Source organism: Drosophila novamexicana, unplaced genomic scaffold (genome assembly GCF_003285875.2).
Source record: "Drosophila novamexicana strain 15010-1031.04,08,12 unplaced genomic scaffold, DnovRS2.1 tig00000932-arrow-arrow-pilon, whole genome shotgun sequence".
Lineage (NCBI taxonomy): Eukaryota > Metazoa > Arthropoda > Insecta > Diptera > Drosophilidae > Drosophila > Drosophila novamexicana.
The window spans coordinates 1,043,263-1,062,513 of NW_020824832.1; the positions used below are offsets into that span (position 1 = coordinate 1,043,263).

The window sequence follows — 19,251 nt, forward strand, 5'->3', positions numbered from 1 at the left end:
GCAATATGCAATGCAGTATTTTTTGTATTTTAGTTTCATAAATTTTAAATATACAATAGCCTGCGCCAAATTCGATTTTTATAATGATTCGTTATCGATAGTTGGCAGCTCTATTCGCTCATCTCGAAGCGTTGACGATAGTTTAAAACTATCGGAAATTCATCGTTAAGTAGTATCGTTGCTGCACTACAATTGCCAATCGTGCTGCTAATGGGTTATCGGCAACTTTTAATTAATAAAATACACTGTTACGTTGAGTTTCGCCGCCGAAAATGGAATCTTGAGAAAAAACTAAGTAGAATAGACACCACACCCGACTTATTTCGAGTTGACTTTTCTAGAGCAATAAAAACGGGGTAATGCCCCAAAACGAATAATTACCCCCTTCATGTGAGTGCCGTGGCCTGCTGGCAAAACAAAATGGGGTTTCATGCGCACTGTGGTGTTTTGCAAGTGTGTGGTCCCTAGACATAATGAGAATGAATTGAGAGCACTCCGAGTGAGGTAAAGTAGTTTCGTGTAGTGGGATGGATTTTTTAATCTCTTGCCCTCTGAGCAAGTCTCGGACCCGAATAAAAACGAAGTCGACTTTTGACCAGAAGTCTAAAAAATGAATGGCTTCAAGCTTCTCTTTTAGCTGTGCCATCTATATGTTGTATGGTTAGCGCTGTTACCTATGTAGTTGAATCGGCAGCAGTCTGACCAAGCCAACTTACAAATTGCCGGTAAATGAGTGTATGATTATTAGCACTCGATACTTTTCCAGTCAAATAATTTTGACTAGAACAATTTTAATTAGTAATATACATATGTATAACTTTTAAGTATTATTACTAACTGGATAGCTACTAAAAGAAGTGCAAAGGTAACAAAAAAAAACCAATACATATGTATGTACATGCATATATAGTATATTGTGCGTATGTCAGACTCTCAGAACAATATGCTAGTTTTCATTCATTAGAAAGCAAATATAAAATTTTCTAGGCTACTAGTTTTGAATTTATAGATGCTTGGTAATGAGAAAATGCTCAGCGCTTGTCGTAACTCCTTGTGCCTTCCCCTTTTATACCTCATCGTCGCTGGTCTGCGAGCACAGCACCTGCTCTTGCCACCAGTCATGCACCTCATATACAGCGTTTGCCTGATTGTTGAATGGTAGCAGTTTTCCGCTGCCTCCAATTAACTGACTTATAATGGCCGAGGGACTACTCAGCGGTCCGTGAAGATGCTGATGATGATCCGCAAAGGAATGCAGTGCAGCAACAGCAACAGCAGTCGCGTTAATGGTCGGATAGTAAAACTGTCCAATCTCGCTGTTTAGCTGCGAAAAAAAACTGGATGACTTGTTTGTCTCACGCTGTTTTCCCAGCTGGACAACATGCGGTAGTGTGGTCATCGAATTTTTTTTACGCTGTTGGCTGCTAATGTGTAGTCGCTCCTTGTCACTCAGTGTTGAGCGCTGCTGTGGATCGCTCGACGTGGGTGCTAAAAATTTTCTTCCTGCCGAACTACCAGTCGAGTCGCTGCGATTAAGTGCATATGCACGCTTGCCAACTGTCATGACATGACGAACACTAGAAACGTGTGAATCAGTGTGGGGCAGCACAACTGCGCTACTACTGACATCCTTTTCATCATTTTCCGTCGAGCTTAAAGTTGGTGAGAAGGCATCACTTGTGGGCGGGCAAGTACCGGCAACTGCACCGCTTATTGTGCTTATGGCTGATTTTTCTAATATTCCACCGGACGTTTTGTCTTCCTGCACATTGGCACGCATCACCAACTGCTCATTAGTGGCACGTAATCCTGCAATCAGTGAGTTTTGTTGTTTCTGTAAGGGTAAGCAAAAAAGATATAACCATTTGACAAGACATATAAAGCATGAATTAAAGCCTACGCTAGCATTTTGTGCCCGTATCTTCTTTAGACAACCTTCAAGCCAGGTACGTATTGTCATCTTGGCTACTTCCTCTTCCACCAGGTATTCGAACTCCTCACGCGCCAGCAGTTCCTCCAGCTGCAGCGCTTTACGTATGTCTACAGAGCGATACGATAGCATGCTAATACATGTTTTTAAAATATTAATCGATTTTATGAAGAGCTTAATCAGTTTGACTTACTTAATTACATCGTGAAAGGTTACATCTTCGCCGTTGTGCAGCTTGTCTAGTTCATAGCACATGTACTTAAATAGCAACCGGTCTTTTTGAGGATCACACTCCAACCGGCCTTTCAAAAGCCGCAAAATAAATTTTACCCTTCGAACAGGTATAACTCCGCGTTGATGTATGTCCACAATATTCCAAGTGTTCTGAAAATTGCGTATGTCTGCATAGGACAGTAAAGCATCCTCCTCATTTGAGTAGAACAGAGAAAAATTCTCCATGATAATAGCTGCGCGAGAAATATCATAAGAGATTATATTCTGTAGCAATTCATTTGTTACCTACCCACTAGTAGATTAAGCACAATGTACGTAATTATTACGTAAAATGTGCAAAAATAGATCAAACTTGCTGTAAAGTTTCCGCAATCCGTTTCCCAGTAATTTTCACCTAGGGTGCAGTATGGAGGCTGCACCATACAATCATGCATGATTTTATTCCAATCCTCACCAGTCACAATACGAAACAGCATGGCCACACCCGTCACTGGTGATCCAAAGTTCGCCCGTCGCCCAATACCTTCCCCATACTTGACGGTACCTAGAGCAAAAAGTTAGTAAGCAAAAGTGTTATAGTCTTGATGCTCCTTAACAAGCGACAAGCTGCCGTAACAAACATTCAAACTTATTTAAATGCATCCCCGAAAACACACACAAATATCGCATTAAAATATTAACACACACATACAGATAATGATTAGGGTAGAACAGATAGCCAGACAGACATAAACACAGCCTAGGTCATTTGAGCTATTCGGGTTCGGATATTGTCCCTTTTGCATCTTACATAAATTTGCACAAAAATAAAATATTTAGCCATTTTTAATGGGTAGTAAGGATACTAATAGACTCTTCTTGTCTTACAGGTGCCTGACTTACCAAATAGAATGGTGCCGGCCAAGGCATAAAAGAATACCAAAAGAAACATTCCAAAGATGATGAAAAAAGACTTGCACACGGACACACCGACTGTTAACATCAGCATCTTTAGTGTGGTGTGCTTTCCAGTGATAGTAAAAAACCGTAGAATAACTACCATAAACCCGAAGAAGTACGATAAATCGTTCTAAAAATAAAAACAACTATAATTAATCAAAAGAGAACAATTAACAAAATGGGAGAAAATACTGCTGGGGCGCTTATGTGGGAATTAAACTGTTCTCCGCTATGTCGTTTTTTCCACTCTATGTATTGTATGCTTAGTGACTGCACCCAGATAATAAAATTACTAAGATGAGTAAAGCAAAGCCAATAAATGCAACTACACAGCATGATTTTCACAAAATTGAGAACAATTGAAAGAAAATACCCTGTATCTTTTTTTTACCAAAACAAAAAGTATCTCGCTACACCCTAGATTCGTCAAGCCTTAGCAAATATATACTTGATCCACATGTACGAGATGTCAAACATGTCAAGTTTTGTGACTCTTATTCTTAAAGCCTAAGAGCTTTGATCAAATAAAATTGATTTCGAAATCGCTTTTAATCGAACGCTTAGAAACGAGGCGAATTATCACTAATCGGAAAGAAACTCATACTGCTCGGAAACTAGGATGCTCTGTGTTCAAAATTTCTGCAGGTCTAATAGGTTCTGTAATCGGACATATGAACGGACGGACATGGCTAGATCGACTCGGCTATTGATGCTGATCTAGTATAATAGGTCGGAGACACACTACTTAGCGAGCGAAAATTCTAAAAATATAATGTGCTTTCATCTACCGTGCGTGAACTTGTATATGTAGGTACATACAACAAATCAAATTTGTATGTGTTGTTATTGACTGGAGTAGCTTTGACTGCCGGATATATAGTTTTGTTACATGTCTTGTGCCGACTATGATTTATCCCAAACTTGTATTTAAATTTAAAAAGCCTTAGTACACACTATATTCAATATATATACTAAAAAATTTATATATATATATATATATATATATATATATATATATATATATATTACAATTTTGGGATAAGTCGTTGTCAACCCAAAAAGAAAACTAACGTGTGTACATATACTTGTATGCTTCCTGTTCCCTAGGCTCCACACTATGGGAAATGTATTCTTGACTAACTGTCGCGTTTTTTATCAAGAACGTACATACTTTGTGGGGTGATTCCTCCTTTGTCTGATACATATATTTGCATAAAACTAATGTAACTGTTATACCCAGTTTAATCTATACATAAAAGTTATGGAATAATATTTAACGTGACTAGCAATGAAGAGGTTGCATGATAAGAAGTTGCAAGTGTCTGTATTCATACCCTGAGAATTGTTTGTAATATAATCCAGATCACACCAGCAACGGTTACTAGCAAGTCATATCGATTACGCCTGGATTGCCAATAGCCACGAGGTGTAAATGCAATGTTTTTCATAACCACTTCAACGACAAAAACAAAGGTCAGGACAGCACTAACAATGACCAGACGCTCCGTATGGACTTCGCCCTTGATCCACTGAAAATTCAGAACAATAAATCTCAATTCAAACCTCTACAAATTTGCACTTACCGTTATAGACAGCAACATGCTGTTAATGAGCACTACCACAGCAATGACCCGTTTGAATATAATGTGCTGAGTAATGTCATAAGTAAAGGCGCGAATCTTTCGTCCATCCGGACGTGGAGGTAAATGAAGAGGTTGAGCGATTTTAAGACGCTTTTTTAGGTCACACCATCGGCGCTGGTCAACGGTGAGCAATGCTGTGCCTTTATTCTCTGAATAGTTTGCGATGACTACACCAACAAAAAGAGTCAAGCCGATCATGCAGCCCAAAAATATATAGATATGGATGTAAATAGCATGAATCTGAAATTGTATGTGTGATTTTAGCATTTAAAAACTATATGTTTTAATTGGCATTACCGGTCCAACGGCTTTAATGAGAACATCGCGCACATCTAACCAACCCTTAAACGATAGCACCTCGAAGAGTGTAAGCATGGCATCTCCAATATTGTCAAAGTTAAAGCGACGGGGATTGGCCCAGACTCGCGGCACCAACATGGCTGGATAGGACTCGTCTGGACCCGGTGTCAGCTTCATTTTAGTGACAAATACGCGTCGCATAAATACACCAACGCAATCCTCACGACGAGTTATTGTGGGATCGTTACAGCGTGCCAAACGACCACCATAAAGCTGTACTCCGTAACTAGCAAAGATGAACATGAGAAGAATCAACAACGTTGAAACCAATAAGATTTCTTTAAAGCCGCGACATAGCTCATAGACCACTTTTCGCATGTGCGGTACCAGCGTAAAGATTCTCAGCGGACGCACACATCGCAGAATCATCAGCAGTTGGGCCGCAGAATTGGTGGGTATGTTGTGTGGCATCCAGCAAAGAAATGAAGTTGAAACTACGTATATAAAGACGTCAAGCGCTGCAGCCACATCCTTGATGTAAGCTTTAGGTGTAAAGAACAAACCATCAGCAAGAATTTTCAGAGCAAGCTCCAGACTCATGAAAATAACAAAACCATATTCAGCGATCTGCAGCGTGGGATGATCCATTAAACGATAACTGGGGGTCTCGAACATCATTGAGATGCACGAAAGAGTGGTAGCAAAAATCATAACCCAGTCAAGATAAGTGACAAGACCAAGGAAGTTACTAATGGTATGCAGATAATATAAATTTGTAATATCACTAGACCACATTAGTCCTTTACTTACTGCAAGCTCTTGTATTGCACCTTGCGCTCCTTTCCAGTTAATGGATCCTTGAGCCTCGCATCATAGCGTGCATGAACAATTTTTTGGCAAATCTTACGAAAACTACTCTCTCGAGGCACAAGAAACAGCGGCGTGTCAAAGAACGGATGATTCTCACGTAAATCTTCCTCGCGCTGATTGCGTCGCATTTCTGCTTGCTGACGCTTCGCTTGCAACAGCTTGATATCTAGGTCGTGAGGCCTAGCCCGGCCGGAATTGGCGCGGGGTGCAGCAGCAATGTCACCATTCTCCATAAGATGCTCATATGTCTGCTTTAGCTTAATAGATCCAGAGCGCACGCTGCGACGTATGGAACGGGATCCAAATCTGTAAATTGGTAGCGAATACACATCAAACGAATCATGCCACCTGCGGGCAAATTTTACTTACTTTTTTTGGTCAACCCGCCATGGCTTGGAATGTGTAATGGTACCCTGTGATTTTAGGCCGCCCTTAGTGCCCACCACTGGCAACATGGCCGAGTCACCCAACATAAGACGCTGATTGTTACTGTCACTGCGGTAAACAAATGATTGTTATTTCATACTATCTGCCATATATTCTTGGTATATACTTTATTATATGAGTGATGGCCAATTTTCGGAGGCTGCTTCCTGCGGCTCGCACCTTTGCGGTTTTGTTCATAATGCGCACTGGTTTTTGCTTACGAAAAACAACATTGGACTCCCAGCACTCAGACATCGGCCGTTTACAGTTCTCCACAAGCGATGGGTCCTCCGTTTCCAATTCAATTACAAAATGCTTCATGAAACTCTCACGCACCTTGGGCAGTATAAAATCATTTGGAATGCGATGAAGAATGGTCATTTGTGGTGAGTCTGGAAACTTTTCGAAAATTCGTAATCGAAAGGGAAGGGTCTCCTTTATTTCCGCACTTTGTTCGCGAAACTTTAGCTGCTTTAGTTTCTTAATGTCCTCGTCTAACTCCAAATTGTCCAATATTACCGCCACGAAAAGACTGAGCACGATGAGCGTAACAAATAGATGATATAATATAAAATAAACGGCTACTAGCGGTGTCAGCGTTTTACTAGTGCGTATCATTGTTTCATCCATTACCTCCACCCACGCTTCCTGCGTTAGAATCTGAAACATACTCATAAACGCCTCCGGGAACGACTCAAACTTGGTGAAGTCGCATAAAAAGCAAAATAGTTGCATTGAAATGCTCGAGCTAATGATTAGTAAGCACATGGTGAAGATTATAAGCGAGCCCAACTTTTTTCCGGGTCCAAAAATTTTGTACACAAAGCCCTCTAGCATGGGAGAGGCTTTTATGAGTCGCACTACCCTAAGCACTTGAAAATAAGTCAATCCAGACAGATAGAAGATGGGAACTATGTGTAATGAAGTACCCGCTGCAAGCAACAGCTCAAACTTGTGTATAGAATGCTTGTAATAGCCACGCCAACCCAGGCAGTAGATTTTAAACATTGTTTCGAGATCGAGGAGACACGTAAAGACCACCTCTATGTAGTAATATCTCTCATAAAATACATGACGTGGCCTACCGTCATGCTTAAATGCCATCGTGGCCGTCACAATACCATTGGCCAGTATAACCGACATAACCAGCATTCGAAAATATGGAGAGCGCAAGATTGCATGGCAAGTCTCAGGCGCTAATCCGCCATGCTTATTGTCATCGATTGTGACCAATCGCCAGCCCGAATCGTTTCCGCTAAGTATTTGAGAAGCAGCCGTCTTTTGTATGTGGCCTCTGGCTCCCCACATCTGTTGAAACTGGACGCGTATCTCGTTGAAAGTTTCCGTTATGACAGCTATAAACACGTTCTTAACCAGCCAAGCTAAAAAAAATATCATAGTGCTGAAGTAGAATGCCGCACGCCATGCCGGGAGCGAGTCTATTGCGCGATACATAATAAAAACCCATCCTTCTTGCGAAGCGGCTTGATATACTGTAAAAATACTTGTCGCAATGTCCTCGAAGCCGTTGAAGCCTATAACGTAGCTACTTAAAAAATCCATTTTCATGCAACGCATGCCCGGCGAGCATTGATAGCCTGAGTCAGGATCCATTGAGCAAAATGTGTCTGGTATCGCCAATGAGTTAATTGTGAGTACACTGATAAGATACAAGATGTTTTAGAAGAATCCTATTGTTGTTATATACTGCATGCTTACGGCCTGCCCAACTGATCATAGCCGGTGTTATTCATAACACAATGATTTTTCAGCTCTCCAAAGAACTGCACACCGAGAAGTCCATACAACGACATGAAGAACAAAAAGAAGAGCGTCACATTATAAATCTGCTGACTTGAGCGTCTATAAATAGAAAGGCACGGTATAAAACATTTGTTCGGGTCCTAGAATTAACTACCTACTTGAAGATTTGATTGATGCGGCTCTTGGGCATACTAAATTTAAGAAAAACACGAAGAAAGCGTATCATAATAAGCGGACGCGGAGCCCTCATAATGGATAAGTAGGAGAATCTGTAAGAAAAATGGTTAGAAATTCAGGAATTAATTCAGTAAGGTATTTCGCTGACTACTTACTTAGGTACGATTTCAAGCACTTCGAATATCTGAAGTATGATGGAGACCCAGAGAAAGCTTACCATGGAGGCATCAAACTGACACCAATGATCCTTAAGGTAAGGCACCTCGCCCTGGTAAATGCAAAGAAAGCATGAACAATCCGCTAACTCGATTTGGGCCGTGACTCACATTTAGAACTCCACGAATGTGCATTTTAGCAATCATTTCGGCCGTGAAGAGCACTGTCACAGCTGTGTCTGAGACAAAAGTGATATACTGCAATGAGGGATGACGCTCGAAGGTCTTCGGCGTATTTAAGGAGACAGACGCCAGTGAGACTAAGGCGCACAATCGCATCAATCGTCGCACCCACAGCTTGTTCACCCACTCAATATCTGCGCTCTCGTTTAACGATTCCTCCGGGCCGTAGTCAGCTAAAAAAGGTTCACCTCCCTTGAGACTTTGCTTTCGACCCAGCATAATCTTATTTCCAATTCCTGTGGCAATCCCCAATCCGATTGGCGGCACTCCTGTAATAGCAGCACTGCCCACGGTGCTGCTTATACCACCGCAAATGCCCATACCAGCGACGGCGGCTCCACCTCCCAGACCGCCAATGCTGCCCAGCAGATTGAGGCCTCCACTAACACCTCCCACTGGGCAAGCTGCTCCTCCCGCTCCGTTGTTAAGGGCATTGCTTGCGGTGTGGCTGCCTATAACCGTCGGCGGACTTGTCACTGCCGCTGTTGACAAGCCTCCAACCTGCTGTTGCATCCCGTAGGCAGTGCTGTTGCAGCTGCCCGAGTTCACAATAGTTGTCGGACTATTGAGCACGCTGGATGCATCTTGACGTGTGCCCAATCCGTTGCAGGGGCTGCTACCCGACGATGGGTTAAGGCTTATCTGACTGATTTGCTGCTGGGAGCTCCCTATGAGCGAGTGCTGGTGTTGATGAGGTTGTGAGAGTAGATGTTGCTGAGGTGTTAAACTGTTTCCGCTGGAGGAGCTGGTGCTAGCTGTCGCTGGCGTTGTAATGCCGCTGCAGGTGTGAAAGCTGCTTCCGCCTCCCGCGCGTTTTCTTCTAGCAGCTGCACCCAAGCGACGAATCTGTAAGCGGTCAATCATTCAAGCAGCGCATCTTGCTCCCTCCCGGGTTGTTTTTTAAGGTCGCAGGTTAAAATAGAAGGAAGAAAGACTCCCAACTTGTTTGTCTGTCTATAATGTTAGCCAACAATTATTCAGGAATCTTTGTCAATATATACGTTCAAATAACTGAAAATTTCAAGCAACTTTTAGATTCCTTGAAACATTTTCAACCCTCGATAACAACAGAGAGATGTCCATATACTTATATACATATATGCTTATCTACACAGGAACCCGCAAAAGTATATATACATTTATTAACGTACTTATCCACGTGAAAATTTATATAAAATATGTTTCTTATACATGAATTGCACGTAAGCATATTTCATAACGCATCTTACATACTTTTAGTTTTTGGTAGAGTTTACGCTCATTTCATAAAAACTACCCTTAGAGGCGCAAAAATACCCAAATTATTTAATCTTTAGAAATTGCACATATACACTTGAATGCTCAACAATAACTTTAACTAAAATTTTAACAACTAAGCGAATACATTTTTAAAGTTGAAAATGCTTTTTGCACTAAACAGTAAACGGGTAATTCAAAGATGTATACGAACGCGAACTTGAAACAGCAGTATCTTAGTGAACCAACTGACAGACAGTACCCATCCTACCAGATACAAATTATGTGCTCTGGCCAGCGCCTGCGCATTGATATCTACAGCAACGGGTCGATGACAACAATATCAGACTGACACCAGCAACTCAAAATTAGGGAACGTAAGTTTTCAGATATCCTAAGCATAACATGGGCGCAACGGCCTTGCATAATAAATCCCCAACACTGGGTTATCCGGAGCATGATGATCCGGCGTATCGCAAGTGCCAGGAGTTGAAGGCAAGTTCCTTATCTAGCCTGTATTGCTCAAGGGGTGATAACTTAACAAACTGAATGCAGATGGAACGTTGGATTCAGATGCACTACCAAATCAAGCAACGGGAACAGGCGTTGGCCATTGCTCAGCATCGGGAACTCTTTTACTGGCTGAGCGGCTTCTATCTAAGCGCTTTTTATGGCTGCGCTAGCTACTACCAACGAGTCAAGCGTGCTTCAGCACTGGCGCCGCTATTACCACTTACCTTTGTTATGGGATACTACACGGACTGGGCCTATGGCAGCAAGCTGCATCGAATACAGGGTAAATTCGCTGCCATTATAAGATAGTTTATGTCCACGCAATTTTTAGGATTTCCATTTGTTTATTTATATTTACAGCCGAAGCGAATATAATTATGGAGCATGAACCGGAGTTATTGCATTGGCCAGGGGGACTACCAACGGTCGCTGGCATTGATGAGGCTCGCGTTGAAATTCAAATGGAAAAGAAAATGCACCCCCATCATATGTAGATGGATCATTATCCAAATGCATTGTCGCATGTTTTTGTAAAATAATGTTATTATTCAATAACATGCATATGCATACATGGGTACATCGTTAAATATTTTTTTATCGCTCGTATATATATACGATTAGTATAGATGTACATACAAACATACATACATACATACATACATACTTACATACATACATAGTGTACAATTATCTGGACTGTACTAATGCTAGGTAACCTGTTTATGTGCAATTGTACTTATGTTTGTACTACACGTGTACGTAAATACAGACATATAAGGGCTACTGTGTGTGCATGTGTGCACGTGCACATGCATACAGATATGCTTACGCTTTGCGCTTGCATCCACGTGGCTTGACAATATAACCACACATTTTCTTTACCAAGTTGTTTGTTTCGTTATCGATCTTGATGATATGAAATATGACATTTTCAGCAGTAGATCTTATTGTGCGAAAGAAAAGAAAAGACAACAGCATTGTGATTTTAGTTGGTGGGTAGTTTCAATTTATATATTTATTTTATTGCTAGCCATAGGGTGGAGAATAGAGTGATAGCTTTAAAATTGAACATATTTGATCAGCATATACTATTCTAGAAGCTACATGCCAAATTTCGTGACCCTAGCTCTTAGAACCTTGACCCATAGATTGCTTGAAAACGGGGCAAGCTATCGGTTATTAAAAACAAACTCGTACTTCACGGGCACTAGGACCCACGTTCAAATTTTTTATATCTTCTATAGGCTCTAAAATCGACGCGTTCATACGTACAAAAAGACAGACGGAGATTGGCTTGGCTATTAAGAATAATATAATGGGGTCGAAGATGCTTCCTTCTGTCTGTTACATGCATTTACGCAATACCATTATACACTTTTTACCCATTTTCAATGGGCTTAGTTCAGCGTATAAAAATGTACGTTCATGTACAATGAATGTGCTAGATTATATTACAAACATTACTTCCATATTAAAACTCTAGCAGTAGATGTATGTAAGTACATATGTATGTGCACATATGTTTGCATATTACCTGAAAGAAAAGTTTACTTTATATTCCAAATTCAAATCCATATGTATTTACATACATACATAAATATGTATGTTTGTGTAGCTTTTCTTACAACTGATTCTTAATCTCATGCTTCTGTATGTCCATACGTCAGTGCATTACGATTTTACACAATATTTAAGATACAATTATTATATTATATTATAATTATATATATGCATGTATACCATGCAAGCAACTTTAACCTAGAATATTTAATAAATATACATGTTGCCTGTTGCACATTCCACTTAGTAATGCATACTTCAATCCTCTAGTAATCTGTCCTCTATCAGTGCCCGGGTATCTTTCTTATAGTGCGTATAACAAAACTCGGCGATGCGGACGCAGGCTTCCTCGAGCATAGCACTTGGTACTGTTAAAACAATGCGTAAATACCCCGGATAAGCAAAACAACTACCGGGTAGACAGAATACACTCTGTTCGTTAACCAACTCCTGCACAAAGTGTGTGTCGTCTTTAAAAGCCGAAAAATGCTCTTTAGAAAGGCCAATCATCATGTACATGGCTCCGTTGGGCATAACAGGGTTAAGTCCACGCACCTGTTTTAGCATTTTGTAAGCGAGTTGAGCATTGGACTACGGGGATTTGTACTAAAAATTAGCGACATTTTTCATGTCAAACTTTTTTTGCACTCACGTAGAGCGTCTCGATCACTCTATCAAAGTAGCACTGCGGAGTCTTGGTTAGTATGTCAGGCAGTGCGCCCTGAATGATCGTATTCGAGCCAAGGATGCGTCCACACATGTTCTTGAGACCCGTCACTGCTGTTCCTAGACGCTGATGATGATCGTGCACAATAATCCACCCCATACGCCAGCCGGGCACAAGAAAACGCTTGGTAAGCCCACCACAGGACAACACTGGCACTTCGCGCGTCACACTGCTAACCGCCACGTGGCGCGAACCTGGAAACACAAAGTGCTCATAGATCTAAAAAAAAAAAAATACGCATCAATATCATGCCAGATTCAATTCAACAGAACAGGGCACGGATTAATTCTCACGAACCTCATCGGCAATTATAGGTATATAATGGCGCTCGCAAATGGCCACCAGTTGCTGCAGATGTGCTTCGTCATAGACACTACCACAAGGATTGCTTGGATTGTTTATTAGCAACGCGGCTGTATTTTTATCGATAAGACTCTCCAGTTGGACGAGATCAGCACGCCATTTTTGTTCTGGCAGCAAGTCATAATAGCGCACCTCAATGTCCAAGCCTTCAGCAAGTGTATGGTATAAACAAAAGCCGGGCCGCGGCACCAGTACGTTTTGACCACGATCGGCTAGCGCCAATATGCAATACTCTAGTGCTGAGGAACAGCCGCTGCAGAGCAATACATCACTTGGATCGATCACCCCCTCAGGGCGTTGATGTGCACTATACTTGGCCACGGCCTGCCGCGAGGTTTCATGGCCTTGAGTATGGGCATAGCCGTTAAACTTTCCACTCTCCAACGACCGTAGCACGGCCTTCATAGTTTCATCGGCGGCTTTCAGATTACCAAATGTTGTGGGATCGCCTGTAATGGGGCCTAAGTTAATAACAATTTTTCGAAGAACGAAACAAGAAACAATTGTTAACTAAGTACGAGCATAACTTTAGAATTTTCTAAATCACCTTATAATCGTTTTTGCATGTCTCCTCCTATTCTTGAATCCCATATGGGACAAGTTGGAACGTTAGCCGACTGTGATAGCCCTCCATTATTGACTCTAAACAAATTCGATTATTGATCTTGCTTCTTGATTCTCAAAACAGGTGAAACTACATTTTATGCAAATGCATCAAAAACGCGCGCGCTCGATGATAGAAAAAATAATAATATGTAACAACCGTCTACACCTTGTATTGTCACTTTACACATACACACTTCTAACGTTCCCCCCACCTAGCAATATGAAATAAATTAATAAGAAACACGCAATATGTAGGTATCTTAAAAATGCATTTGAATCTGATTTTTTCCTAAAAATTCCTATAATTAATAGCTTCATGTTTTTCTTAAATGCGTATGGAAGTGTAAATATGTCTTTTATATAATGAATACACAAACATATTCTTATAGGCACTGGAAAAGTTTTATAGTATAAATTCACATACATATGCATTTAAATATTGCAAAAATGGATAAAAAGGAAAGAAAAAACAAGGTTGCTCTATTCGGGAGTACTCAACTAGGGGATACCCTGAACCTTCTTCTACCAACACCACGTGTAACTCACAGTACCTTTGCCTTATCATAAATTAAAAAAAAATTAGGTTCCCCCTTGCCCGCTTGCGGAGGCGAAATCGCAACTACTTTCAACCAACCGAAATACTTGCCTTCCTCGCATACTCAGCCATATCATTGGCTATAGGTATGAAATGAAAGATACTTGATCGGTACATACTATTCCAAAAGCTACAATTCAAATTTTATGACTAGCTTTTAAAACCTAAGAGGTTTGCACAAAAAACAGCATTTCGATATCGATTTGTATCAATTGGAAACGGGTTAAGTTATGGATTATCCAAACAAAGTCGTACTGTGCATCGGAAGGACCTACGTTTAAATTTCAAGAGTCTAGCTCTTATAGGTTCTCAGATCGACGCGTTTATACATACGGATGAATAGATCGACATGGCTGGATCGACTTGGCTATTGATGCTGAAGATATATAATACTTTATGGGTTCGCAGATGCTTCAGTCTGCTTGTTACATACGTTTACCTAAAAACATTATACCCTTTAAAGACGTTTTCAATGGGTTCAGGGTATAAATATGGTAGCGTGTTTAAACAAACAAGTTTTAATATTTTAACACTCAGCATAAAAACAGGGAAATACTACTAATTAAAATGAGCTCGAAAAACTTGCGTCAGGAGAGCTTGGAGAATAGTCTGAAAATACCAAAAGAAACCAGCCAGCTAGGCGAGCGTGGCTTTACCGACATCTAGCAAATGTGGCAACTGAAATGTCCATACAAACAAAGGTATATATGTATTTACATTTCAATTGACGTATAGTATACGAAGCGAATTTTATAAAATAAAATAAAAATTTCAAATATTTTTACATATTCATATTAACATAAACTCATCAGCTTGCAGTTGTATAACGTAAACACATTCAATAAATAAGTAACTTTTTCAATACTCACCTATGGACAGCGGTATCATAGCCTTATTGGGATTCGGCTTAATCTGCATAGATTCGACTATATTACGAATGCGATTATGTGTATTAAGGGACAATGCAGATGCTTTAATTTCCCAGCCCGTTCTTTGCTTAGCAGGTCCAACAGCATTCTCATGAATTTTCTGGGATTCCACCTCCTGTGTGAGCGCCTCGTCTTCCACACCGCCGTTTGGAGTAGCCACCGCGGTGCTGCTCTGAAACTTATAGCCTTTGTTGGCAGCACTGCCAGGCATTATCACCAGGCAGAAGTAAAAAAATGTACACACACAAAAAAATAAAAGTTAAAGTAAAATCCAATGACGCAGTTGCCAGGTCGTTTAACGCTTCCCGCAATTTAATATTCAAATAAAGGTAGTTCGTATCCTGATTTTCATTCCAGACAAGCATTAGCCGGAAATGTTAGGATTTAGTGTGATGGCTTTGGTGTGCTTATTAATGTATAAGGTCGCTGCGAATTCTGGGTTAAAACAAAACTGATTCACTCGGCAGATCTGTTCGTGCTTTTATTGTCTCAGGCCGCGCCGCTTGACCGCTTTAATATATGTATATACGATATAAATACCATTTCGTAAGGCATACATATATTCCGCACAACACGCGCTTCGGGAGGGCCGAACCTAAGCACAACAACTACTGAAACTTCGGATAAAACTCGGGCGTTCTCGGATTTGAATACTGCCAGTGGAGATAAAAAATAAATAAGTAAATATATCTACACACTTACATACTTATGCATATAAACAATATGTAGATTCATAAAGCCTGATTAGAACTGGAACCAGATTTTTAGTTTAAAAAACAACAATGCTTAATTTAAAAGTGCCTAAGTTACCTTTAATGCCTTTGATAACCTGCGGCAGTTTCATTATAATATCTTGCAGTAAAAAGACCTTGGCCTCGGAATTCGGTATTCAGAATAATTTCACCACAGGTTAAAGAATGCTCTAGCTATCGACGTTCAACTGAGAAAACTGTTATCACTATTTGATTATGCAAACTGCGCTTCTGCAAATAACACTACTGATATTCGCATCAATGCATATATGTACATGTACTCTGCTAGGCGATATGGCACCAGGTACCAGTGGAAAATTAAATTCACAGACGACGCATGTGTATAATCGTATTTGGTTGATGCGCAAAGACAAATAAGCAAACAAGTGTAACTATTTTCAGAATCCCAGGTCCTGCTACTGTCTTTAACTTCGGTACCATCGTATATAAAAATATTTGCATATGTCAGTTTCTTTACATAGGCGCAGTAATCACTTTTGACGTTTTCTACTTTATTTGGCGGTAAGCAAAACATTAAATACTGAAAACCATTCAATCAATTACCATGCACCTTAGCTAGCCTCCTGCTTAATGGAATTTTTGGAACAGGTTCAATATTTGACGTTCCATAAACCGCAAAAGTAATTGCACCTGTTTGCCTACATATACAGTTACTGTACAGAAGAGTATAAAACAGTCGAATAGTTACCAAAAATGTATTTATTGAATTAGCCAGCCGGTCCATCTCAATTAACATTATTTAATCATTATCGAAGCAAGAAAAAAGAAAATCTACAAGCATCTGTTTGCACATACATACATATATAACTGTCTATACATATACAGATGCACACATAAGTATTGGCACAGCAGAATTTTCTACTTTTCCCTCACTTTGCGTACACTTTTGGTAACATAAAACACATACACTTTTGGTAACATAATTAGTGGAAATAAAAAAAATGGCAGAATTTCCTGTCTCAAAAGTATTTACATATTTGGTTTTTAAAAAATTAAATCAATTTCTTGTTGTTACCCATCTGTCAACGCCATTGGCAAGAACAGTGTTGCTGTATACCGTTATTGTAACTCATACAATTTTGTACATATTTGCATTTTGTCCTAAGCAATAAATCAAATCAATAAAATCTAAAGCAAACAAGTAAAAGGTTCTAGTCGGGAGCTGCCGACTAGGGGATACCCTGGACCCTCCTCTTCCAACATCAAATGCATATATATATTCTATTTTAGAAACTATATGTCAGGTTTGATGACTCTAGCTCTTTTTATTTACCAAAATTGCCCAAAAAACAGGATATCGATATCGATTGCTTGAAAACGGAGTAAGTTATCGATTATCGGAAACAATCTCGATCTGCGCGGGCACTAGGAGCACCCACATCTAAAATTTCAAGTCTCTAGCTCTTATATGTTCTGAGATACTTGCAGGCGTGGGCGAACTTGTATTCATAAATAGATAATAAACATAATAGTTTATTTAAATATATTCAAAGATAACCTCAAAAGCGCCGACCTAAACCTAAACTTGCCACATTTTACATTTTGGATAGTATATAACACGGTACATGTCTTGCGGTATCTGTCGCAATCTCCAGATCTAACCCAAATTAAAAATTTGTGGAAGGAAACGGACCATTTCGAAATGAATCTTAGAAGAATGAAGAGTGGCAAAATATCGGGGTGGAAACGACTAGAAAGCTGGTTTATTCCACGCCAAAATGTTTGCAGACATTATGTATACTAAGAGTTTGTTGAAAATTTAATCAAACGGTAACCTGCAGAGTAAACAAGAGACTATAGTCAGGTGTTCCCGACTAGGGGATATCCTGAAACCTCTTCTCCAGGCGTTACGAGCTCTTTTGCTTTAACATTAATTAAACTACATAAATATAAACAAGAGACTCTACTCGGGAGTTCCCGACTAGGCGATACCCTGAACCCTCTTCTACCAACACCAATTGCAATACCAACACCAATAAAAATAAATTTAAAAACTTTAACAAATTTTCAGCAGTAGATCATGTTGTGCTATAGAATATTTGTGTATTCTCAAAAACTAAATTGCAATGAAATTGTGGCTTAAATTGGTGGGTAGTTCATATTGGCTTAGTTATTTGATTTATAGCTATGAGGTGGTGGGGGGTGTCGATTGCAATAAAAATAAATATACTTGATATATGTATTTACTATTCAAAAATCTATGTCAAATTTGGTGACTCTACCCTCTTAAAATTTGATTTGCTCAAAATCAGGATTTCAAAATCGTTTCTTACCGATTGCTTGGAAACGGCAAGGTTTCAATTATCGAAAACAAACTCTTACTGCGCGGGCGCTAGGAGGACCTACGTTCGAAATTTGAAGTCTTCAGCTGTTATAGATTCTGATATCCTTGCATTCATACATACGAACATGTCTAGATCGACTCGGCTATTGTTGTATCAAGTATATAAATATTTTCTGGGATCGGAAATGCTTTCTATTGCCCGTTTACATACCTTTGCACAAGTAAATTATACCCATTTTAATAGGTTCAGAGTTTAACAAATAAAAGGCTCTAGTCGGGAGTTCCCGACAAGGGGATACCTCGAACCCTCTTTTACATCAAATGCAGCTCCTACGCTGCGAGCTCGTTGATTTAAGCAGTAATACAAATAAATTAATCGAGAAAGTTAGGTCATTTCCGGCACGTCGAAGATTTAACAATCTTGTAGACATTTCCCCTTTAAAGATGTGTGAGAATGGTGCAGCGAGAAAATGCTGAATTTGTTGAAAATATCTTAGAAAAAAAGTATATTTTGCCATACAAAATTATACTATTCAACAATCCTTCCTATAGCAGTTAGATGATATATATGTGCTAAGATCGAAAGTACATGTATATAGTATAGTATAAAACTTAGAAATACGAATTTGATTAAAATATATATCAACAATTTTTCCATACAAGTACTTATATTTCTACCTATCGTTACTATGGCAGTTATATGATATAGCTATCCGTTGTAAGGAAGATTTTGCAAATATGATAAGTGCATAGTTAAGCTTATAAATGCCGAGTTTGGGTAAGATAACTTGATAAACAATAAAATGTGTCACACAAGCACCTACTTTTGCACCGATAGTTCCTGTGGTATACGATAGAGTAATCCGATTCGGCCGGATCCGACAAAAAAAAAAAAAGAATGACCTGTGCAAAGTTTGAAGACGATAGCTAAGAGACTAATTGGAATATATATACTTCATGTGGTCGGAGATGTCTCCTACTATG

At 39.7% G+C, this 19,251-nt stretch overlaps 3 protein-coding genes across 5 annotated transcripts; 1 reads left to right on the forward strand and 2 right to left on the reverse strand.

Annotated features, from left to right (window-relative positions):
* Positions 1-872: 872 nt before the first annotated feature.
* Positions 873-10,141, reverse strand: LOC115765148 (sodium leak channel non-selective protein). Of its 3 annotated transcripts, none has more exons than XM_030708551.1 (15): positions 8,610-9,545; positions 8,439-8,551; positions 8,265-8,375; positions 8,062-8,205; positions 6,470-8,002; positions 6,286-6,411; positions 5,857-6,222; positions 5,044-5,794; positions 4,687-4,986; positions 4,438-4,632; positions 3,047-3,233; positions 2,454-2,708; positions 2,124-2,397; positions 1,901-2,063; positions 873-1,834 (listed from the first exon to the last, which is right to left on the reverse strand). In XM_030708551.1, the coding sequence occupies exons 1-15, from the start codon at positions 9,543-9,545 to the stop codon at positions 1,067-1,069; spliced, it is 6,222 nt and encodes a 2,073-aa protein (XP_030564411.1). In that variant the 3' UTR covers positions 873-1,066. The 3 variants fall into 3 exon arrangements, with proteins under 3 accessions (XP_030564411.1, XP_030564412.1, XP_030564413.1); XM_030708552.1 differs by having other exon boundaries at positions 1,067-1,834; positions 5,857-6,195; XM_030708553.1 differs by lacking the exon at positions 873-1,834 and having other exon boundaries at positions 1,957-2,040; positions 8,610-10,141.
* A 112-nt stretch (positions 10,142-10,253) lies between these two features.
* Positions 10,254-11,016, forward strand: LOC115765178 (plasminogen receptor (KT)). The gene is made up of 3 exons (XM_030708600.1): positions 10,254-10,412; positions 10,473-10,713; positions 10,791-11,016. Exons 1-3 carry the CDS (start codon positions 10,323-10,325, stop codon positions 10,922-10,924), a joined length of 465 nt encoding a protein of 154 aa, XP_030564460.1. The 5' UTR covers positions 10,254-10,322; the 3' UTR covers positions 10,925-11,016.
* A 971-nt stretch (positions 11,017-11,987) lies between these two features.
* LOC115765179 (tyrosine aminotransferase) lies at positions 11,988-15,658 on the reverse strand. Its single transcript, XM_030708601.1, has 4 exons — positions 15,151-15,658; positions 13,015-13,529; positions 12,643-12,936; positions 11,988-12,581 (listed from the first exon to the last, which is right to left on the reverse strand). Exons 1-4 carry the CDS (start codon positions 15,419-15,421, stop codon positions 12,249-12,251), a joined length of 1,413 nt encoding a protein of 470 aa, XP_030564461.1. The 5' UTR covers positions 15,422-15,658; the 3' UTR covers positions 11,988-12,248.
* Between the last annotated feature and the right edge of the window lie 3,593 nt (positions 15,659-19,251).